This window comes from Phoenix dactylifera, chromosome 1 (assembly GCF_009389715.1).
Source record: "Phoenix dactylifera cultivar Barhee BC4 chromosome 1, palm_55x_up_171113_PBpolish2nd_filt_p, whole genome shotgun sequence".
NCBI classification, from domain to species: domain Eukaryota; kingdom Viridiplantae; phylum Streptophyta; class Magnoliopsida; order Arecales; family Arecaceae; genus Phoenix; species Phoenix dactylifera.
In genome coordinates, this window is record NC_052392.1 from 18,040,381 (window position 1) to 18,064,172 (window position 23,792).

General features: G+C 41.9%; 2 protein-coding genes across 2 annotated transcripts; one reads left to right on the forward strand and one right to left on the reverse strand.

Annotated features, from left to right (window-relative positions):
* The first annotated feature begins 1,420 nt into the window (after window positions 1-1,420).
* On the forward strand, window positions 1,421-13,609 carry LOC120111497 (V-type proton ATPase catalytic subunit A-like). The gene is made up of 20 exons (XM_039128571.1): window positions 1,421-1,723; window positions 5,230-5,356; window positions 5,501-5,556; window positions 5,644-5,700; window positions 6,009-6,120; window positions 6,233-6,270; window positions 6,404-6,505; window positions 6,626-6,682; window positions 6,770-6,841; window positions 6,946-7,047; window positions 7,141-7,203; window positions 7,283-7,415; window positions 9,425-9,531; window positions 10,268-10,462; window positions 10,554-10,640; window positions 10,992-11,096; window positions 11,783-11,880; window positions 12,001-12,079; window positions 12,477-12,565; window positions 13,116-13,609. Exons 1-20 carry the CDS (start codon window positions 1,652-1,654, stop codon window positions 13,228-13,230), a joined length of 1,866 nt encoding a protein of 621 aa, XP_038984499.1. The 5' UTR covers window positions 1,421-1,651; the 3' UTR covers window positions 13,231-13,609.
* Window positions 13,610-16,706: 3,097 nt separating this feature from the next.
* Window positions 16,707-22,160, reverse strand: LOC120110499 (zinc finger BED domain-containing protein RICESLEEPER 1-like). The gene is made up of 3 exons (XM_039125623.1): window positions 21,979-22,160; window positions 18,324-18,453; window positions 16,707-17,558 (listed from the first exon to the last, which is right to left on the reverse strand). The coding sequence occupies exons 1-3, from the start codon at window positions 22,158-22,160 to the stop codon at window positions 16,707-16,709; spliced, it is 1,164 nt and encodes a 387-aa protein (XP_038981551.1).
* Between the last annotated feature and the right edge of the window lie 1,632 nt (window positions 22,161-23,792).

Below are 23,792 nucleotides of genomic sequence, written 5' to 3' on the forward strand. Positions count from 1 at the left end.
AAAGGAGAGGAGGGCATGGTCCTGGAGAGCTAGCAGAGAGGGAGAAGAACTAATCGAGGAGGTGCACTTACAGAGAGAGAGAGAATGAGAGAGGAGGAGAGACCTAATCGAGGAAGGGGGCCCACATAGAGAGAGATAGAAAGAGGGAAGGAGCTGGGGGAAGTAGGCAAGGAGGGGAAAGAGGCCCTAGGGGCTGGGCAAAGGCAATAATGGATGCGAAAAGAGATCAGAATGAAACGGCAATATAAGTCTAAATTGTTATTTAGCTAATACATAATATTTGTCAACATAATACACACTTAAGTCTCCTCTAATGCATACCTAACTATTCGTTGATACACATTTATTGTATTGCTAGCACGCACTTGTCTTACTAATGACAATCTAATTTTAGGCACCTCTTCGAAGACTACAGCAATGAGCCAAGTTTGTGAGGCAAAGAACATCCAATTTATGAAAATTTAGGTCATCGGGATTTGATGAGAAGAGAAGAAAGATAGGACGTCGAAGGAAAGTTAGAGTTGCGAGTTGTGACGGGCCAAAGGAGCTCTTTAACATTATTAGAGTGGAGCTATGCTAAAAAAAGGAGGATAGACGATGTCGAAAGCAGATAGAAAGAAGAACAAGTTGTTCTCTCGTTAGTCACATGAACTTTTATTTTCTTATGAGATGATACATACCTATAGATAAGCTAATAGTGCTTCAAACTGGATGTCCCAATATATACTAGATCACCGTATCCCAATATATACTAGATTTTTTTTTTTTAATCTTTAAATATTTTATTTTTAAATTTTTATGGATATACTTACACTAAATTTATGTAATAAATCGGATTTATGAAAAAAAATCAGTATTTTGACAATACAACTTTTTAAAGCGATAAGACTAAGCTGTCTTGGATCTAGCGATTCTTGATACGCTCAATTTTCTAGAGAACGAATGTTTCAGGGCCAACTCCGGCGATCCTTAACATACCCAATTTTGTAGAGAACGAATGTTCCAGGCCCAACCGGTTCCCAAGCCAAGCCCAAGGCGCATCTCTCCACAAGCCAAGCCCAAGGTGTATCTCTCCGCAGCCCGTGAGCTGCACCATTTCCCTCTAATTCTTCCTCGAGTCCCTTTCGATGAGACACGATTTAAACGTGGGCGAAGGACATTGGCTCACAGCAAGTCAGCGGACAGCGCTCTCTTTTTCTCGACGTGGCAGGAACTCAAGCGACATCCCAAAGTCGGTTCTGTGGGCCCACATCTTCGTCCGAGGTCCCGCCAAATCTCTGACCTGCTATCTCATCGAACGGCGGCAGATTGCTGTAATGCTGTTCGAGGAGAGACAGCCGATCTAACAGTCAATCAATCATGGCAACATGGTAAATTTAATTAAAGAAATGAGATCGACCTCGCATTATTTTTTAGCGTGCAGGAGATCGCTCTCTGAGGCCTCAATTCCTGGTATATCCCCACGGGGTGCTCGTTCTCATCCTCTCTGGCCCTGGGCTTCCAGATCTCGCCTTCTCTCAAAAAAAACCCTAAATTTTGCTCTCTTTTCGCTGCGATCGCCCTTGATCTCCGAGGAAGTCTTCCCTCGGATCGTGGAATTTGGATTTCCGATCGGTTCTTCTTTCTTGATTCTTGATCTCGACCCGCCGAGATGGCCTACGGCGATCGGATGACGACCTTCGAGGATTCGGAGAAGGAAACCGAGTATGGATATGTCCGCAAGGTATCGTTTCTGGACTCTTATTTATTCTTCTGTTTACGAGGATCAGATTTGATGGAGTATATGATTTCATTGATTTGAGCTTTCAAATCTTGAGATGTATTCAGGGCTTTTCTTTTTAATATGCGATTAGAAATTACAAAGATGTCCAGATTTTATGTGGATCAGCTTTTTATGGGCGATTTTTTTTTTTTTTTGTGAGATTTCTTTCTTTCTCTCATTCTTTTTTTTTTAAAAGAAAAAATTTGTAAAGAGGTAATAGATTTGTTGGACGTTTCGCATCGTTTCATCTCTAAGTGGGTTTTGAATGTAATGGACTTTTCAAGATCATTTTCTGGACTTGATTTCGACGGATCAAAATTATCTGGTAATCAAGCTGTTAGAAGTGTCGGAATGTCTGCCAAGTTCCCGGTAGTGACGCATTTGTATCATGATTTATGTTGGATTTTTGCAGTTTTTTCCCTCCCTTCCTTCCTCCGACGTCATCTGACTCATGCAAATGCTGTGTTAATTTGACTATTTACCTGAGAGCAAGATGTGGAATTTTTTCGCTAAATATTCTATTTTTGTTTTTGCGGCATTTTTTTATGTTTTCCACTTAGCCTTCATGTCAAGAGAGATTTTTCGTCATATGGTTTGTTTGTGAAGTATAGAGCCACTTTATGTTTCTTGAGAGAAAAGACATACAGTTGTCGGCATAATTCTCTCAGTCGACAATTAATCATTGTAAAATTTCTGGTCTGTATGAGGAAGACATGCCTTCTAGATATTTAACCCTGAATGTCCAAACCAACTTACAAATAAGTTATTGCATTTATGTACCTGGAGCAGTTTAAATTTCATCCCACCATAATAAATATAACTTTTGTTTTCCCCTTAACTGGCAACATTCTCCCTTTGTCCCTCTGATTTTAATTATTAGATGAAAAAAAATGGCCCGAATATATTTTTGAAAGATACTCTGTATGAAGAGGGACATTGTATATGGACTGTTGCTATTATGGTTTTCTTCAAAAATTATATGCCTTCAATTATGTTAAAAGAAAAGGAAATTTCTTGCTCAAATGCTTAGTGTGATAACAAGATAAAGAGATCTGCTAAGTGCAAACCGTTTGACTATTGCACTTCCATTGTTTTCTACTGAATCATTCCTTCAGAAGCTAAACTTGCACCCCCTCCTTTCTTTTGAGTTGCCTGTAATTAACATGTATCTAACCACTGCAGTTGGTGGCCTTATTGCAAACATTAACTTCTATGACCAAGGACTATGTATCATGAATCAAACCATTTTGCTACATCCCGAAACCTAGTATGACTGGTTGTAACATTTAAATGCATTTTCAAACATGTTGCTCTTTCCCTGATTTGTGACCCTTCCAGCACATTCTTATGGTTGTGAACATTAACTTCTATGAACTATGATGCACCCTGGGAACTAGAACACTTTGCTATGCCCCAAGACCTAGTATGATTGATAGTAACAATTAAATACATCTCAAACATTTTTCTATTTGCCCAGTCTGAGACCTGTCCACCACATTCTTGTATCTGGTTTTCGAAAAGCCAGGTCTCACCCCCTCATGAGATTCAACCATGAAGGTCAATTCTCATTATATTTTGATGAAATAAAAACTGAATTTCTTCTTTTTAAAAGTTTAATTAATGAATAAAAAATTTGGTTTGTTGGCGTGTAGCTTCACAGAAGTTTTCATGAATGATGGTAAGGCTTAGACTATGGAAAGTATATCTTTTAAGAAGCACCCTGATAAGCAAGGATATGAGGTCTTTTATTTGTGGTCATGATAGTTTCTTTCAAGTTTCAAATGATCCACCATGACTATTTGAATGCTTGTCTTCCATCTAGTTTGTACACCTTATCAAAGTTTTCCTTTTCATAAGAGCATGCCTTTCGGGATGAAAGAGTTAAGAACTCACTAAGATTGTTTTGGCATGTGCATCAAAGTTTTTAGGAGATTTCTTTGAGAGGAGCTGTACGGTGTCTATCTAAAATTCTGGAAACAGAGAAGGTGACTTAAGGTTATTGGGTTATAAATTTTCTAAACGGGAAGAGTTTTGCTAGGGTATGAACTATGAAGTGCCTTTGAAAGAATGAATGACAAAGAGGCATCTACAAAGTGGATCTCACATAGTGAGGGCAAGGGCTACGATCTAGTTATGGTTAGGTGCTCAGGTTCTTTACATCTCAGGTGTCAATTTTCAATTGAAAACTTGGTCTTTGCTCATCTAGATTTTCGAAAATTAAAATCTTCTTTCTTATGGTTGGAATATCTCTTTCATCTGAATTGGTGTGTGCTGGACTGTGAGAAATGGTATTTCATAATATCATTACTAGTACAAAATGATCCATTGGAGGTACAGATAAAGCTGATCCTTTAATACTGTGCTTAGGAATATTAGTTTTGAACCATATTCCCAGACAAATGTCTTGAGACCAGCTCAGTTTTGAATTTGAACCTGGTTATATCAGATGCAAAAGCATTCTTGGTTATCTCTGTTTAGCCAGGAATACTACTTTTATATCATGTTTGCTAGCAGGTCTTTTATTGGTCTTGTTTCAATATTACTTTGGTTGAGACTTTCTGCTTATTGAAATGTTTCCATCATATGCTTTTACATTCGTGTACTTGACTGCTTTTCTGAATGCCATAGATAAAAGAAATGTACCATCCTATATGTTCAAGTTTAGGGGAAAAAAATAAACAGAATGACTTCAACATTTTGTCAGCATCAACTTGCTGGATTGATCTTCAAACGTTTTCAAATGTTTTCTGTTGGTTGATTGTACTTTGTCAGCTTCTTATGAAGTACCATTTTCTTTCTAGCTGAGTTTTATCACATTTTTTTGGCCTCATCAATTTGTGAATTGTTGTAGGAAACGTTGTGCTCAACTAAACTATGATAAATCTGTTTATTCAATGACCATGTGTTTTCCAAAACTGTAGGTAAAAGATTCCATGCAATATGGCCCATCTGTGGTTTCAAATTCATAATAGACTCTGAGATGAACAGAAAGTTTTATTTCCAATTCTCCTAATTCTAAGCAGTGTTTTAAGCTTTATTCTGTTGCCTGTCACCAGTAAGTCCAGAAAAAAAAACATTAGAAGTGTTGCTACATTATGGGCTTGTGAAATGTAGCAACCTACATATTTTTACAGAGCAATTGAATTTGTTTTCAGTTATGGGTGAAAAGGCTTTATACTCTTTGGTTGCTGCAAACGTTTCTAAACAACTTACTCTTAGACCTATTTTGAATTACTTCTCTTTTTCCATTGCATGCGAACAATCCCAATTACTTATGTTCCAAAATGCTTTTTTTTTTTCAATCATGCCTATCTCCATTATTGAATATACTTCTATTTTGACATTTGGAAGTGGGACTTCCAGACAGATGCACAAGCTCATTTGCATTTCCTTGACTGTAATGGGACGACATTGTGGAACTGAGCCTTGATGTGTTATTTGGTTGACTCTTCCATGAAAATTTGCAGGTCTCTGGGCCAGTTGTCGTGGCAGATGGAATGGGAGGTGCTGCCATGTATGAATTGGTTCGTGTTGGTCATGATAACCTTATTGGTGAGATTATTCGGTTGGAGGGAGATTCAGCTACCATTCAGGGTACAAAGCTTGATAGACTTTTAATCATATTCTTATTTCTGTGTGTTTCTGTTTCTCTTTTGTGGAATTATTTTGATTTAGTACATGATAGTGCATGAGAAATTCGGAGTTGCTATAACATAAACATTGTTGCTTGTATTTCAGTTTATGAAGAAACTGCTGGTTTGACGGTAAATGACCCTGTTTTGCGAACCCATAAGGTATATATGCGGGGGTGTCTTGTGTGCAATCAATATTGATTGATTGTAGTGTGCTCCCTTTTATGTGTTTGATGTTTTTTCCTGCAGCCTCTTTCCGTGGAGCTTGGGCCTGGTATTTTGGGCAATATTTTTGATGGGATTCAGGTTAGCCTATGAATTTAAGAACTTAAGTACATTTGGCATGTTTCAATTTAATTAGCAGCTTATATTCGTGATGCTTGCTACTTGTTAATAAGCATATGGTGCAGCTGCTGTTTGGCCATGTAACTCATTTTCTTTTGTGTCTCAAAAGCTATTTGGCTATTTGTTGTCTTGTAGGTTGTTGTTCTTCGGATGATTCAGCTATTCCAAGCATCATGCTTTAGATGCCTAATATGGTTTAACCATCATGCAGTGATGCAGTTAGTAAATGATTACCTAACAGTGCATTTCTTTGTTCTCCTTTAATACAGCGCCCTCTAAAAACTATTGCTTTAAAGTCTGGTGATGTCTACATTCCTCGTGGTGTTTCTGTCCCTGCCCTTGACAAAGATATATTGTGGGATTTTGAGCCTAAGAAATTAGGTGAGTTGACTGAGTCATGCCTTTGTTTTCCAGCACACTTGTTTCAGTTGTTAGACTTTTGGCAGCTATTTGTATAGTTTAGAATCTTGATATTTTATTGCACTTGTTGCAGGTGTCGGAGATCTTCTTACTGGTGGAGATCTATATGCTGTAAGTTGTGCAATATTGGATGATTTTTTTTTTTTTTGAGTTTGTAATGCATACTCTTTTAATTGATGGCAGAAAAATTCTTAGCTCTATTTCAGTTCTATAGAGAGCATAACATTGATTATTTACTATGCAGACTGTTTTTGAGAACACTTTAATGCAACACAATGTTGCACTTCCTCCAGGTTCCATGGGCAAGGTCACTTATGTTGCCCCTGCTGGTCATTACAGCCTGAAGGTCTGTAATCAGTTTTCCCTGCTTTTGAATTTTAAGGCTTTTAATCTTTGTTAAACAAGCTTATATGACTTTTCATCATCTTTTGCTTCCTTTTTCTTTATTATTGTGTGATTTATTCAGGATACAGTTCTTGAGCTTGAGTTTCAAGGTGTCAAAAAGCAATTCACAATGCTTCAGGTTAATCACTTGTTTATTTTCAGAGTTTGGTTTTTGTTAGCGGTATGCTGAATTTCTGCCAGTTTTACTTAATGTCCTTTTATGCAGACATGGCCAGTGCGTACACCAAGGCCTGTAGCAGCAAAGCTTGCTGCTGATACACCTCTGTTAACAGGGCAGGTAAAAATGAATTATAGTTTTAATATTATTTCTATTATTAGTGACCTCATTTGTCCTTGCATATCATTTCTCTAAATTTACCAAATTGTGTAAATGGTGTTCAGCGTGTACTTGATGCCCTTTTCCCTTCTGTTCTTGGGGGCACTTGTGCTATACCTGGAGCATTTGGTTGTGGAAAAACAGTCATCAGTCAGGCACTGTCAAAGGTAACCATTGATTGAATGATTATTTCTTGTTTTATGTTTTCTGTCTCAACATGACCTTTCACTTATTTTTGTGACCTCATCCCACTTGTCCAGTACTCCAATTCTGACACGGTAGTTTATGTGGGTTGTGGAGAAAGAGGAAATGAAATGGCTGAGGTTTGCATCCCCCCTCTCCAGTTTACCTTGTCCTGTTCATTTCAGTTTTTCTGGATATCTAATGTTTACTGCTATGCAGGTGCTTATGGATTTTCCCCAATTGACAATGACATTGCCCGATGGACGTGAAGAATCTGTCATGAAACGGACTACACTTGTGGCTAATACTTCCAATATGCCTGTGGCTGCTCGAGAGGCTTCTATTTATACAGGTATCAGTTCCAATCCCTGCACCCCAATGCAAATGATTCATATGTTCAATCAAGAGAGGATAAAACATCTGCTTGGTGGAATTAAAAGCACGAGGCAACCATAAACAAATTGGAGCTGAATACTCTAGTCAGATCGCTTCTATTTGTCCAGTTAGGGAGAAACAAACAACTATGTGGAGTGGGCTCTTAACTAGGACTGCTAATGATTGAATTTAGTTCAGATTGAGGCTGATCCAAACAAAAAAGACTGCTAATGGATTGAGGTTGATCCAAGTCTGATCCAAAAATGAGCTGATGTGACAGCCTGTTGGATTGGAGAGAAAGCTACCTTAACCCGTCCAACTCTCATTAATGTTTAGGATTTGGGATTGGGAGCAAGGTGGTTGGCCTTGATGGAAGGAGTAGGGTGGAGGAGATGAGGATAGTGTCGGTTGTGAGAGAAGTGGACATGGAAATAGCATTGATTGGGTTTTGATTTTCATATATTTGATATAGTTATATTATCTAAGATATATCAATATCATATAGTAAGATAGGTGGGTCAGGTCATTACCAGATTGCTTGACCACCATCCTGAGTTCAGTCTGATAAATATTGAGATTATCCATTCATCCTTAATGGGGTTGTTAGTGGGTCATTTGAGTGATAAATATTGACTTTATCCAGCTTAACCTGATCAGGTTCTAGTCAGAACCCAATTAACTGACAGCCCTACGCATAATATTAGACTTTTATAAACATATGAGTTTTTTTTGTCTTTCTAGTCATGTTCAATGATATTTGCATAGGTGATTTTATTGCACGAATGTTCTGCTTACAGAATATTACTATTTTTGATAGTTAAATTTTCTAAGGATTATTAGAAAATATAATGTCTCCTAACTTGATTATATCCTATTGAATTTTGGTTGCTTTGCTATTCTTAATGATCACTAGTTGACCAAATTAAGGATTTGAGATGTCTCTGGCATTTCATTTTCTGTAATTATGTAATTCTGTCTCTGCTCCACCAATCCACTCTCGCTCATTCCCACATACATGGCAATGAATGCTACTGAATAGTTGAATCTTATGTGCAACACGGGTTATGCAGTGTGGTGGTCATTTTGCAATGGCTCATGCTAAAGCAACGATGCACCTAAAAAGTTGAACATTTTACAGAGCCATACTGTAAATCCTGATATGCGAGACCAATTATGTAATTCTGTCACTGCTCCACCGATTCACTCTCGCTCATTCTCACATACATGGGAATGAATGCTACTGAATAGTTGATTTTTATATGCAAACACGGGTTATGCAGAGTGGTGGACATTTTGCAATGGCTCATGCTAAAGCAACGATGCACCTAAAAAGTTGAACATTTACAGAACCATACTGTAAATCCTGATATACCAGACCAAGTATGCTATAGAGTGCATGCTTTCTGTTTGGCACCTCTTAAGTTTTATGGATACCTGTTGTCTTAGTATCTCTTTGAATATTGCAAATGTGCACAGGAAAAAAGATCAAACTAGAGGTTTTACTCAGGGAAGAATACACAATATTCTCCCAGTCTGGGCACACACCCATTTTCTCTTTTTAGTTTCTTTCATAGCATTGATAAAGCCTTCATAGGATGCACATAATTTTTATCAATGCGAACATAATCAATCATTCAACCCTAATCTTCTCACTTTCATTTTTTTCTTAGCCAGAAGCCAAAAGGGGCTTTAAAGATCAAAGATCAACTTGAGTGGAATTTGGTGTGCATGAGAATGTTATATTTTATGATGTTTCTTAATATATGGAGCGCTTTTGCTATATTCCCTTGTTCGATATCAATGAATGTGTAAATCTTAGATTCATTCCTCAGATAACAAGGACATCACTGTGTCATGATGAATTTGTTTTGCTTGTTATCTTTATTCAGAAGCTTATGTTAAACATTTATTCTGTAATATTATATATTAATTCCTTGGTTTTATATTTTCTGAAAAATGATTTTTAATGATCTTGGTTGTCTTCAGGAATTACTATTGCTGAATACTTTAGAGATATGGGCTACAATGTTAGCATGATGGCTGATTCCACCTCTCGTTGGGCAGAAGCATTGCGTGAAATATCCGGCCGACTGGTAATTAACCTTAGATTTTCTTATCTCGTGACAGATTTCTCTCTCTCTCTCTCTCTCTCTCTCTCTCTCTCTCTTTCCGTGTTCTCTCTCTTTCTGTGTAGATTTTCCCTATCCTGTGACAGTTCTCTCTCTGTGCACGCATGCATGCTGACTCCACACTCTCTCACTCATTTGATGTGTGCTATTATACAGTAGTGAGGAACTAAAGGCAAGCAATTCTGGAATATAGAGAATATAGATTCTTTTCTTAATGTCCTTGTTCCTCTACTGCTTAAGTTCTACCTGCGCTTAATGCATGTTTGGTACTTCAAGTTGGAAGACACTGCTGGAGCACATCTTTGTGGAACGAAGCAGATATTAGCTGTCCAACTTTATGAAAAGCATTTTGGATTACAAGAAAAATGTGGATGGTTGAAGTTATATATATGTATATAGCTATTGTTATATACAGGAGAACTAATCATATATGTATAAACCATCTTATCTGGTTTTTAAAAGGATTGTGAAGAAATAATTAAGTAGCCAACTTAAACAGGACAATGCTGTTTAATGTGGAATGTGGCAATTCACTTTCCCATAGGTTGAACTATCAGAAATTTTATTTTAGGAAGTTGTTTAATTAATATATATCCCATCTCAAGTCTTCTATGTATTGTCTTTCGAGTTTATCTACTTTAAAGGAAAAAAATAGTGCATTATTAACTTTGCAACTAATGGTAACCATGTTTTGTGACAGGCTGAAATGCCAGCCGATAGTGGTTATCCTGCATATCTTGCAGCACGTCTAGCATCCTTCTATGAACGTGCTGGTAAAGTGAAGTGCCTTGGCGGTCCAGATCGAACTGGCAGTGTCACAATTGTTGGTGCTGTTTCCCCTCCTGGTGGTGATTTTTCAGACCCAGTGACTTCTGCAACTCTTGGTATTGTTCAGGTGAAAGGAAATACTACTAGCTTAAGATACGATAATCTTTATTTGTTGATCCTGTTTTATTTGTCCATTGCCTTGATACCTTGTTCTACAGGTCTTTTGGGGCCTGGATAAGAAGCTTGCTCAGAGGAAGCATTTTCCATCAGTGAATTGGCTTATATCATATTCAAAGTACTCAAAGGTTTGCTATTGTACCATATTTCTTATGCCTAAGACATAATTTATTACGAGGAAGCATGACACTCTTGTTTGTTAGAGAGCCTCAAAAAAGAATGGAAAAAAAGAAAGAAAGAAAAAGAAAGAAATGCAAACCATATCAAGGATTTCCACGAATATGGCACTAATGCACAGAAAGCAACAGTAGTTTCCTGTTTTCCCCTCCATTGCTCTTATCTGCAACACTTACTTCATACAAGTTTTATATGTTATGATCTAATCACAGTTTCTCAGAGTGCACTCACAAACACATTCAAGTGATATACTGTTTAAGCTAAGTTTAATTTCAGTTCTTTCATTATGTTATGTACTGCAGGCCTTAGAATCTTTCTATGAGAAGTTCGATCCAGATTTTATTGACATCAGAACAAAAGCCCGTGAGGTGTTGCAGAGAGAGGATGATCTAAATGAAATTGTCCAGGTATTCTTTCCAGCTTGACAAATCTTAATATGGCTTGCCATTTTTAACTACATTGATCTCATCACCTATTTTGGGTTCTCTCTGGCAAATCATAATGCAGAAACCTGAAAGAGGAAGACACAGTCTTTCATGGTTTCAGTGTGTGGAATATATTATTACTGTAGTTTCGTAGGCAATATGTTTTTTTTGTGAAGGATATGTATTGCAAATGTTAACATTCACTGTAGGCAATATATCTACTTGTCCACAATCAGTTTCTCCACAATATTGATGACCTTGTAACTCCTATATTTGATGTTTCTCTAACACATTTGAGATATAAAGTGTCAAGTCTGTCAGGAGTTGTAAAAGACTTATCCATGGAAACAAGCCCAAAATGACGATAATGGTAATTGTTATCTCTATGCGTACAATTCTAAAACATGTCTCTCATGGTCATGAGTTCTATTGAGACTATAATTTGCAGCAGAATATTATTATTATCACATTTGTTCAGTGATTCTTTATCTTTATCTGTTCTATTTGTCATGCAGCATCTGCTATTGCTTTTGATGAAAACTTCTAGACCTGTAGAGGCATGCTTTGGATGTCTTATGCTAGCTAGTGATGAGAAGATTAGATCTCCAATCGCTTGTTTTATTGCTATCAAGTTTTGCCTTTTGTCTGATTAACTGGCAATACTGCAGCTTGTTGGCAAAGATGCATTAGCGGAAACTGACAAAATCATCCTAGAGACAGCAAAGCTTCTGAGGGAGGATTACCTCGCACAGAATGCGTTTACACCGTAAGTATACTAATTCATCATAATAAGCTACCTCTGCTGTTTTATCAGTTGCTTCTGTCCCTCGATATTAGTAGTTTTGTGCAATCTCTTCATAAAAGACACTTATGGCAATTGTGACAGGTATGATAAATTCTGCCCATTCTATAAATCAGTTTGGATGATGCGCAACATTATTCATTTTAATAGTCTGGCAAATCAGGTAAATCCTGAAATTATTCACTATTTTACCTTACAAAAATCCAATGATGATTCATTGGTTGGTACCAGTGTTTTAACTTCGGTTCTTGATATCTTTTGCTTGGATTTGGCTTGCCAAATTGTTGCATAAAGCTGTTCAAAATATCTTTCTCAAATGTTTGATGTGTTGTTGAAGAATTTGATATAATACCTCATTTTAACAAACGAATTCTGGCTGATGCTGATGAAAAGATTTATCTACGAAACAGCTTTAAGGGGTTCTTTGAATTATACTTTTGTTGACTTCTATGTGTTTTATCTTCTAATGTATTTTATTGCTCCATAAATTTATTTGTTCTGTTTATTTACATGATGGATTCTCTGATTCTCCATACGTACTTTATGCTGTTTATTTGCAGGCAGTTGAGCGAGGAGCAGGTTCTGAAGGCCAGAAGATAACATACAGTGTCGTCAAGCATCGTTTGGGTGATCTTTTCTATCGTCTAGTGTGAGTAACTGGCTCAATGCATTTTTATCAAAATGGCACATCCTAACTCCTAACATTTTTAGCCCTTGCTTAGTACCATGTCAAATGTCTTTTGTTTTGGTCTTTGGGCATGTGTAAATAGACATGTGAAAAAAGTTGGTGTAGCTTGAAAAAGTAGTGCAGGACAACAGACACCAATTTCTGCGTTACTATCGTATTTTTAAATAGTAACAACTCTCATGAGAGATATTGTCAACTTCATTAAGCTTGGAAAGCTTTGCTTCAAACATGTCAGTACAAAAGCAATCCTATATGGTTTTTTGGTTGGTAAAAGAAAAATATTAAATTTTCTGTGGGTAATGTTGCTATTCTTCCTGGAGGACAGTGTTTGCTTTCCATTAAACTTAAGCAAATCCACGAATTGCAATGCATATCAGATCAGTGAAGTTCATTATAAATTGAGTTGGCCGTTTGTGACAGAAAGTTGTATCTTGGTTAAGGCTAGTCAAAAAGCTATACTTCTTGATGTTAGAAATGACATTAATATGAATGTATTCATTTATTACACCAGGTCCCAGAAATTTGAAGATCCCGCAGAAGGCGAGGAAGCCCTTGTTGCAAAGTTCAAGAAATTATATGATGACCTCACTGCTGGGTTCCGTAATCTAGAAGATGAAACACGGTGATGTATTATTATGTAGAGTCTGAGATGAAAGTGATGAGGTGGTCTGTCTCTACATTACCTGTTAAGATTTTCAGCAGCAGTTTGGTTCCTTCTTTGTAGCATGTGTATACACACCATGCTGCTAGTCTGTGCCTCGAAGTTTTGCATATCTTTTGACATTTTATATTTTCATAGACCTGCCTTTTTTGTTCTTCAAGCTAGTAATGGATGAAGAAGATCACCATTTATATGCTCTCTTGTAATAAAAGGTGGATGTATTGATAATTTTATAGCTGAATTAGTCCATCTATTTGGATTGCAACCATTTTGATGGGTTGCTACTGATTCTTATTTCTCAGACTTCCAACCAGCCCTGGTTCTGGTGATGCTAGTGTGTTTTTACTCATTATCTCCTGCTTCTGTCTGTATACAATGCCATTAAATTTCTTATCTTTGCAGTCTTATTTCTTGTTTCTGAACAGTCACAACAATGTCTAAATTTCAAATATTGTTCCTAATTATGAATTATTATATCCTACTTATTCACTGATTATCTGTTGCCATCCCATTTTTGTCGCATATACAAGTACGCAAGTGCATGTAGATTATCAAATTTTATGCTATTTTCTTCATCTTTAAAAAAAAGGCTTGCATTCAGATCTTTCTAAATTTTGATAAGCACATGTGAATATCTGGAATGACCTTGGCACAAGTGCAAGGTTGCTCCATTATGATCTACATGTTACGGATTCGAAACATGAAAATAGTCTATGCACATGTGGATAAGACTATGTATAATAGTTTCTCGCCATACCTTACTGATGGGGGGCAAAATGGATCGTCCTGCTCACAACATCGGACTACCCAATTTCAGCGAAATAGATATTAGTACCGAGCAGGCCAGACCTCGGTCCCGTTGAGCACCAGTCCGACTCCGGACCTTACAAAAGGCCGAGCCGACTTCCGCCATATCTCTCCACTCGGGGCGCTCTGCAGGATCGACCAAGAGCCGAAGAGGTCCTGTGGACCGCAGGTATCTACAATGACGCCCCTCGAGCCGGGCTCGGAACGTCCTGCAGGATCGACCAAGAGCCGAAGAGGCCCCGTCGACCGCAGGTATCTACAATGACGTCCCTCGAGCCGGGCTCGGGGCGTCTTGCAGGATCGACCAAAAGTCGAAGAGGTCCGGTCGACCCCAGGTATTCACAATGACGCCCCAGCCCGAGCTCGGGGCTCCCTACCGAGCTAACTTCAGAGCTGAGGAGGCTATGCCGACTTCAGATTTTGCCGAGCCGACCTTATTGAATGTATGTCGCGGCCCCCCAAATCGGTCCGACCTCAGTGCTCATCAAGCTGACTTCACCAAGTAAAGGCTGTGACCTCCAAGCGAGCCCGATCTTGCCTACGGCCGCATACACATGCGCGCCCTTACGCTTACATGCGTGGTCGTACATTACAGTCTCACCGCGTCATGCTTTGCTTGTTGGCCACTCTACAACATGACGACCAGGGGCCATACCTTGCTGCCAAGGGCCATACCTTGCTAACGCCAGCAACGCCATACCGTGCTCAGGAACAGCTCGAAACCTGTGCCCCAAGCAAGCCGTGGTCACACGCCACCTGGGCACCTCCGTGGGGACTATAAATAGCCCCATCAGGTAATGCCTAAGGACTTTTGGCCGGACCACCTAAAATTCACTCTAACTTAATCATTGGAGGGCTCTCACCGAAATTCCACCAGTGAGATTTTGTGCAGGTCTGCCGGCGCACAGGAAGCAGTGTCCCCACTCCATCCCAATCGGTGGCTCCTCCGACTCCTCCGGCGTGGTCACCCTCGGGCCGAATTTGAACCACAACATTTGACGCTAAAGGAAGGGCCTAAGTTGTGATCATGAGACTGAGGAGCCACGGAGCTTCAAACACATCGAGGAGCTGGGCACCAACTTTCGGCAACTCGTTGCAAAGTCCACCTCTTGTAGCACCTGCACCGGCGACCAAACTCCTCAGGTCCAATCAGAGCAGTTTAATCTGCTCATCCAACAAGTCCAAACGCTTGTTGCGGCCATTCAAGGCCTGCAGCAGACGGTAGCCTAGTCTACACTTCCTCTTCGCGGGCGCGAGCCCTCAGGACAACACTCGCAACATTACTCCCCTGCCACGCGGCACATGATGGTTCACTGAAAGGGAATACGACCGATCAAGGAGTAGATCTCCCCGGCTTGAGAGAAATTTTCCTCGGCCTAAGAGCTCGGCTCGTCCAAGGTCTCTCCATAAGTTTGGAAAATACACTTCCCTTATCTTTACCCGAGCCGAGATCCTCATGGAAATCGAGGGTCAAGCTTACCTCTGACCATCACCGAGATGCAACCGTCCGAGTTGTGGAAGCGCTCGGCCAAATATTGCCACTTCCACAAAGATCACGGCTTCCAGCCGGGCCGGGCCGGGCCACATCCCTACCCAAGCTAGGCCCGGAATTATTTTTCGGGCTTCGGGCCGAGCCTAGGCCCGAACAGTTTTACAGAAACTCGGCCCGAGCCCGATTGGGCCAACCCGATTGGGCCTGGCCCGATCACGAGCCCGACCCGAGCACTTCAATTCCTCTATGTTCTCTGACTGCAACTGCCTTAACCTTGGGTGCAGAATAAAGCTTGCTAACAAATTTATCATGTTCGCACACAGGAAAATCACACACCCGTTTGATTCAACGCACCAATTTTTATTGGCTACCATTTCCAAGCTTTCACAGCTTGAATGTTGCTAAAAAAATAGTGCTCTCTAACATGCACATTAAGTTCAAGCAAGCCATTAGATGAATTCACGAGTCAGGGTTAACCACAATAGCAGGCTAGATGCCTAAAAAAAAGTCAATATCAACAAAAAAAAAATCAATGCAAACACGCTAGAAATATTAACCTGTGATGCTTGACCTGTAATTTGCAGCTAGAGGAGAGAGGCCTACACAGCCTGATCGTGATAACAGTTTTCAGGAATAAAAGTGCAGATAATAATGATTGGAACACTAAACAACAATTAGTGATGTCTAGAAAAATATATCATGTACAAGATGGCAAACATAAATTTTAAAGGCGATAAGTTGGCAGCATCTCTTACAATCAGATAGAGAAAAATTGAAAAGTTCATCTACATTGCCCACTCCAGGGTGTCGTCATCTACATTCAACGTTATAGAACTCGAGCAATTTGCAACTGTTAACACACAAATCAATCATAAATGTTTAAATTATAAGTACAATAAGCAAATAAAAAATATTAGATAAATTTAAAAGATTTATATACCTTCATCATATTGTTCACGAAGCCAATTTTGGGTACAAACTAAGTCTTCTACGGTAGATGGGCTCAAAGAGCTTCGATACTGATCCACAACTCTACCATCAGTGCTGAATGCCGACTCAGATGAAACAGTGGAGACTGGAATAGCTAGAACATCTCGAGCCATTCTTGATAGTATAGGATAGACTGCTGCATTGCTCTTCCACTAAGCTGAGATGTCAAACTCCTTATTCTCCAAATCAGGAAGCACATCATCATCCAAATAACTATCTAGCTCGGATCTCTTTGGGCGTTTTGAAGAACTCTGACTTCTAAATTGAGCAAAATCCATACCAAATTTCTTTTTGGAAGAAATAGAACTTATATCACCTTGTCCACCAAAATTAGATGTTCGCTCACTTGAACTCATAGAAGGCTGCACCCTTGTTGCATCTACATACTCATTATACAATTTAAAAAGACAAGCACGAATATCATCAATCTTTTTCTTGCACTCCAACTCAAATGCCTTTTGATAACAAAACTCTACAAATATCAACTTTGATCTGGAATCCAAAATAGAAGCAATTACCAACAAATTATTGCACCGAGACCAATATTTGTTAAACTTCTTTAGCATCTCATTTGTTAATTGCTTCACTGTTTCATCAGTATCGATACTTTCATCCATCAATAAAGCTCTATTTTCCCAAACTTCTTTTAGGTATAAATTGGATGTGGGATACTTACAACCAGAAAATACTTTAGTGGCATCAAGAAAGGCTTCTAACAATTTAAGAATTATAGAATTCTTTTTCCATTCATCATTGGTGGGGCATACACATGAATGCTCAGTTGCATATCTAATAAGAGCATCTTTATAACCAAATGCATCATGCAATATTTCATAAGTAGAATTCCACCTTGTAAGAACATCCAAAGTGAGTCCTTTTCTAGCAGGAAGTCTCATATGTTGTACAATTTCATTAAATGCTTGCATTCGAGATGGGGATGCAGAGACATATCTAACAATTTCTCTTATACATTCAATAGCTTCATGAATGATTTTCATTCCATCCTGAACCATAGTATTTAACATATGTGTACAACATCTAATATGACTATACTCCCTACCAAACAACGTTGCATAACAAAAGTGATCTCAGAGCCTTCTCATTACAGTATCATTTGTGCTGCAATTATCCAAAGTAATACAACATATTTTACAATCCAATTTCCATTCAACAAGACATTTTCTTATAGCATCTTCAATTGCAAAGCTGGTGTGAGGGTATGAGAGTTTCTTGAAATTAATAATCTTTTTATGTAAAATAAAATCAGAATTAATATAATGTGCTGTGAAAGAAATGTAACCAATTTTTTGATTTGATGTCCAAATATCAGTAGTGAAACTAACCTGAGAACTTAGGTTCTTGAATACATCATGCAATTTTTTCCTCTCTTCTTGATATAAAGCCATACAATCATGTTTTACGGTCTTACGACCTATAATTTTGAATAATGGCTGAAGAGATCTCATAAAATCTAGAAAAACAGTGTGCTCAACAATACGAAGTGGAAGCTCAGCACATATAATAAATTTTGCAAGAATTTTTCTACTCTCTTCTTGATTGAATTTGAAAAACTTTATCGGATTTTTTGAACTTGGTAGTAAGAGCAACTGATTAGTCGGATTCTTTTTATACTTCTTGCAAACATTTTCAAGATGGCGTTTTAGATGACTCGTTCCTCCTTTAGTGCTCCCACTTAAAATTTTTTTACAATATTTGCACTTAGCTATTGACCCTTCAGAATTTTTTTCCTCGATAAAGTGATTCCATACCCAAGATTTTTTTCTAGAAGAATTGTCACAATCATTTTCAGCAGTAACTTCATTTCTATCATCCTCATCCCTTAAATCTTCAATAATCTCATTTTCACCCATTTTAGAATGAGACATTAGTAAAAATAACCTGCCCAAATAACAAAATAAATATCACAAATTTAACCTATAACAAAATAAATAATATGTGTTTATGTGCCTGCTCATGTGAGAGAGGAAAGAGGAAAAGCTCTCTTCATGAAAAAGGGACCCATTTGGTGGATAAGTTCAAATATCTTTATGAAAAGGGCTTGTATAGTTTAATTATGTTGCACACAATTTTCTATTACTTTGCCTACACATAGATGACTATTACAGAACATCAATCCACACAAAAATTTACCGAAGAACTTCTTTTGACCATTGCAAGAAGCCAAGCTGCACGATAGACAAAATATTACCCATTTAACAAACTGGTGGAAGAGAATCATACTAGTTCATAAAGGATTACCTTTGTTACTGTCATAACAGAGTTCACTACTGATGATTCTCTAACACCATAGCAAAGAATCATTGTTAAGATAATGAGAAGAATTGCTAGACTAACACAAGTACACAACACCACCATCAGACTCCAGAACCAAAATTCTAGACAGAGATCAGAGAGATCAGAGTTCAGAACCAAATGCATTTCAGGGATCGAAGCCCTCAGATTGCGATGGGGGTGAAAGCCCTCAAATCGCGATGGGGGTGAGGACGGTCGAGTACGGTCGACGAGCTTGGACGGTCGACGAGCCCTCGGATCTAGGGTTTCACCACTTCGCGGAGCTTGGACGGTCGACGACGACGATTGGCGACCGACGACGAGCCGACAAGGAGAAGCGGAGAAATCCTAGCTCCACGCCTCCACCGCTCGTCCGCTCTGCGCCTCTGCAAATCCCAACCAAAAGGAAGAAGTTCATTCGTAATCGTACCTCAAAACTTAGCTTCGCCGACGATAGGGTGGTCGGGACTCCTCTTCACCACTTCGCCGAGCTTGGACGGTCGAGGACGACGACTGGCGAGTGGCGACCGGCGACTAGCCGACAAGCGGAGAAACCCTAGCTCCACGCCTTGTCGCCTCCACCGCTCTGCCTCTGCGCCTCTGCAAATCCCTCGGGCAACTGGGTTTAGCCGTGATTCGGGCCATTCGGCAATCGGCAGACAGCCAGACACATTCGGGCTGGGACGGGCCCGGGCCGGGCCAATGAAATACCGAGCCCAACTCGAAATAGAAATGGGCTTAATCATTCAGCTCGAGCTTGGCCCGAAATGCATTGGGCCTAGCCCATAGCTCGGCCCGCGGGCGGCCCGAGCCCACTTCCAGCCCTAGCAGACAGCCAGACACATTCGGGCTGGGCCGGGCCTGGGCCGGGCCAATGAAATATCCGAGCCCGGCCCGAAATAGAAATGGGCTTAATCATTCAGCCCGAGCCCAGCCCGAAATGCATTGGGCCTAGCCCATAGCCCGCCCCGCGGGCGGCCCGACCCGAGGCCCACTTCCAGCCCTAGCTATGATACGGAGGACTGCTACCAGCTCCGAGATGAGATCGAAGCATTTATCCGTCGAGGTATGTTAGGTCAGTTTGTCCGTGCCCATGCCAACTTGTGAGAGCTTGAGGAACAGAGCCCAGAGCTGCGCGAGGGGCAGAACAACAATCGCCCCATCGCGGGCACCATCAACAACATAGCCATGTATCCCACGTGCTGGCAACTTCTTGACCTCGGGGGGCAGTGGCGAAGGCCTCATCCCCACTAGCTTGGGTCTAGCGGCCTAGGGCCCACAGGCTGTCACTCCTAGATGAGATTTTAGCTCCTTTAGGTTAGAACTCTGATCTTAAAAGTATATTATCAATGAAAATTGTCCTTTAGGCCTTAAAGAATGTGTCTCTGAAATGCCTTAATGGATTCGACACGACTTGGTTGTTTCCACGGCACGAGCTCATAACTACGACATAACGACACCAAATATTATCGACAAACGCACCCCGACCCGAGCTCGAGGCGCCAAATATCATGACGACGCACACCGACCTGAGTTCGGGGCGCCCTGCGTTGTGTCGATCGCGAGCCAAGGAGCTTCTACGATCACAGGAGTATTTCGAGGACATTCGACGCTATCTCGACGACATTCAACGACATACAATGATCTTAATTAAGAGTCGAAGAGGCCCATCAACATAGGCATTCTGATCTGAGTGGGGGCGTCTTACAAAATCAACTAAGAGCCGAAGAGGCCCATCAACACAGGCGCCCTGATTTGAGTGGGGGCATCCTGCACAATCAACTAAGAGCCGAAGAGGTCAAGTTCGAGGTGCCTATCTACGACGACATGCCCCGGCCGAGTTTGGGGTGCTCATCTACGACGATGCGCCCCGATCGAGTTCGGGGCGCCCATCTACGCGACGCGCCTCGGCCGAGTTCTGGGCGCCCATCTACGACGACGCGCCTCGACCCGAGCTCGGGGCACCAATTATTCTCCGACAATATGCCCCGAGCTCGGGTCGGGGCACCAAGTATTCTTCGACAATGCGCCCCGACCCGAGCTCGGGGCACCAAGTATTCTTCGACAATGCGCCCCGACCCGAGCTCAGGGCACCAAGTATTTTTCGACAATGCCCTCCGACCTGAGTTCGGGGTGCCCTGCGTTGTGTTGATCGCGAGCCGAAGAGCTCCCGCGATCGTAGGTACTAAGAGCCGAAGAGGCCCCATTGATCGCATGGAAGGACATCCCAAGCCCAAACTCGGGCGCCCTGCTATAACGGCCGCAAGTCAACAAGACTCCTTCGACTTCAAGAAAAATATTCGAGGGCGACCCGACCATAGATCGAGCGCCCCGGTTAAAGCCTATGGAAATCTACAAGGCAAAAAAGCTTATGATGACCCCCTGTCTAAAAGGTCCTCTGGCACACTGTGGTACAGAAGTGAAAAGACCCTGATCTCGATTTTTATAGGAGGGTCCAAAGCAAACCTGATGCTCGACTTGGGTGCCCAGAGTGCCCCAGTGGGTAAGCTTGGGAGCAGCTAGCTCTTTACCAACTTTCCAAGGTTATGACTAAGTCGGAGGTAAGGGTCGGGCATAGTAACTTGGCCAAAGTTATCTAACAGCGTAAAAACTAAGTCGGCGCCCCTGTTATGAAGTTCGGATTCTGTTAGTCGAGCACAGTGATTCGACACAAGGCGCAAAGCAAGGCAAGCCCAAGTATTTGGCTAAATTTCAAAAACACGGAATGCTAAAGATGTATGTTCTATTGATGATTAAAGGCTGAAGGCCGAATACAAAAGAAATCGACCTTGAGGCCGGATTGAATACACAAAAAAGAAGAAAAATGGGTACAAAGGACAAAGCTTAGGTTCTTGGGCAGCCTCGGGCTCGACTTCAGTAGCGGCCTCGGTCCCAGCGGCAACTTCAGGATCGGCTCCAGTCCCGACCTCGGAAGTAGCTCTTGCGACGTCTTCATCCGCAGCATCGGTGATGAGCTCGCATGCCTCGGTTGGCTCACTCACCTCCGCCAAAATTGCTTCCTCGGCGACCCCACAGATTTGGACGAAGGCCGCTGAGGTCAACTCCCTGATCCCAATAGTTTTTAAAGCCCTGGATCAGAGCGTCAATTGCCCCCTCCGCCAGCTCGTTCACATATTCCTCGGACTGGCAAAGTTCTGGACGGCCTCCCGGACTTGCTCCTCCATGCGCCTTTCAAGCCGCTCGGCTTTTAGCCTTATAACCTCGGCTTCGTGCCTCTGGCCGCCCAGTGCAGCTTCAAGCTCAGAAATACGGCCCTTAGCAGCCGAATAAGCTCGGGCATGCTCGACCTCCATGTCACGGATTTGGACGAGCCCGGCTTTGATCAGAACTTCGGCTGCCCTTGCCTTCTTCTCGGCCTCCTGCTGCCGCTGCTCGGCAGTCGCCGCCCTTTCCTTGGCCACATGCTGCCGCTGTTCGGCAGTCGTCGCCCGCTCTTCGGCCTTCTGGCCGCTATTGCTCGGCGGCCGTTGCTCGAGCCTCGGCCTTCCGCCTCCGGTACACAGCGTGCTCCATCCTCGGCCGGAGTACCCTCATTTAGAAGCTCCCTCAGCGGATCTTTCTGGATCATAGCATTGAAGACCAAAATGGTCATGAGAGCCGCTTTGGAGAATGGAGCATTAATGATTGACTCCTCGCGTTTCACTCAGCGACGTCTTGAGAAGGAGTATGCACGCAACACTTCAAAGAGCTCCTGTGGCCGCTCCCGCTTCAATTGACGTGGCAACCTGATCCACTCAAGCTCGGCTTGCAGGAGTCGGCCTGAAGTAACCAGCCCTCAATTATGCAAAGTATACCCAGCTCAGTGCCCACATCTTCATAAGCACTTGGTTATGACAGGACGACCAACTGTCCAGCTACTTCCCTCGCCTGAGCCAAAGAGCGACTCTACCTTGGAAGTTGGGGAGCAAATGATGGAGGGCAAAATGGATCGTCCTTCTCACAACATGGGACCACCTAATTTCAGCCAAATAGATATTAGCACGGAGCAGGCCAGACCTCGGTCTCGCTGAGCATCAGTCCGACCCCGGACCTTACAAAAGGCCGAGTCGACCTCGGCCAGACCTCTCCGCTTGGGGCGCCCTGCAGGATCGACCAAGAGCCGAAGAGGCTCCGTCGACCGCAGATATCTACAATGACGCCTCTTGAGCCGGGTTCGGGGCGCTCTGCAAGATCGACCAAGAGCCAAAGAGGCCCCATCGACCGTAGGTATCCACAATGACGCCCCAGTCCGAGCTCGGGGCCCCCTACCGAGCTGACTTCAAAGCCACGGAGGCTGGGCCAACCTCAGAGTCCACCGAGCCGACCTCACCGAACGTATGCCGCGGCCCTCCAAATCGTCCTGACCTCAGTGCTCATCAAGCTAACTTCACCAAGTAAAGGCTGTGGTCTCTAAGCGAGCTTGATCTCGCCTACGGCCGCGTATACATGCACGCCCCTACGTCCGCATATGTGGCCGTACATTACAACCTCACCGCGTCATGCTTTGCTTGCTGGCCACTCTACGACATGACGACCAGGGGCCATACCCTGCTGCCAAGGGCCATACCCTGTTAATGCCTGCAGCGCCATACCGTGCGCAGGAACAGCTCGAAACTTGTGCCCAAAGCAAGCCGTGGCCACACGCTACCTGGGCACCTCCGCAGGGACTATAAATAGTCTCATCAGGTAACGCCTAAGGACTTTTAGCTGGACCACCTAAGATCCACTCTAATTTAATCGTTGGAGGGCTCTTACCGGAATTCCACCGGTGAGACTTTGTGTAGGTCCGCCGGTGTGCAGGAAGCGGCATCCCCACTCCATCCCGACCGGTAGCTCCCCCGACTCCTCCGGCATGATCACCCTCGGGCAGAAACTGAACCACAACACTCACAACAGTGGGAGCTTCGTGTAGTAGGATTTTCTTCTTGTAAATATTTAGAATATTT

Excerpts from the sequence above, each read along its gene's own strand:
- LOC120111497 (XM_039128571.1), top strand. The coding sequence starts at position 1,652 with ATGGCCTACGGCGATCGGATGACGACCTTCGAGGATTCGGAGAAGGAA. Across the intron at positions 5,701-6,008 it reads ATATTTTTGATGGGATTCAG|CGCCCTCTAAAAACTATTGC; the intron begins GTTAGCCTATGA and ends CCTTTAATACAG. Across the intron at positions 7,048-7,140 it reads TCAGTCAGGCACTGTCAAAG|TACTCCAATTCTGACACGGT; the intron begins GTAACCATTGAT and ends CCACTTGTCCAG.
- LOC120110499 (XM_039125623.1), bottom strand. The coding sequence starts at position 22,160 with ATGGAGGTCGAGCATGCCCGAGCTTATTCGGCTGCTAAGGGCCGTATT. Across the intron at positions 18,454-21,978 it reads TTTGCCAGTCCGAGGAATAT|GTTATTTTTACTAATGTCTC; the intron begins GTGAACGAGCTG and ends TTATTTGGGCAG. Across the intron at positions 17,559-18,323 it reads CTTCTAGAAAAAAATCTTGG|GATGGAATGAAAATCATTCA; the intron begins GTATGGAATCAC and ends ACTATGGTTCAG.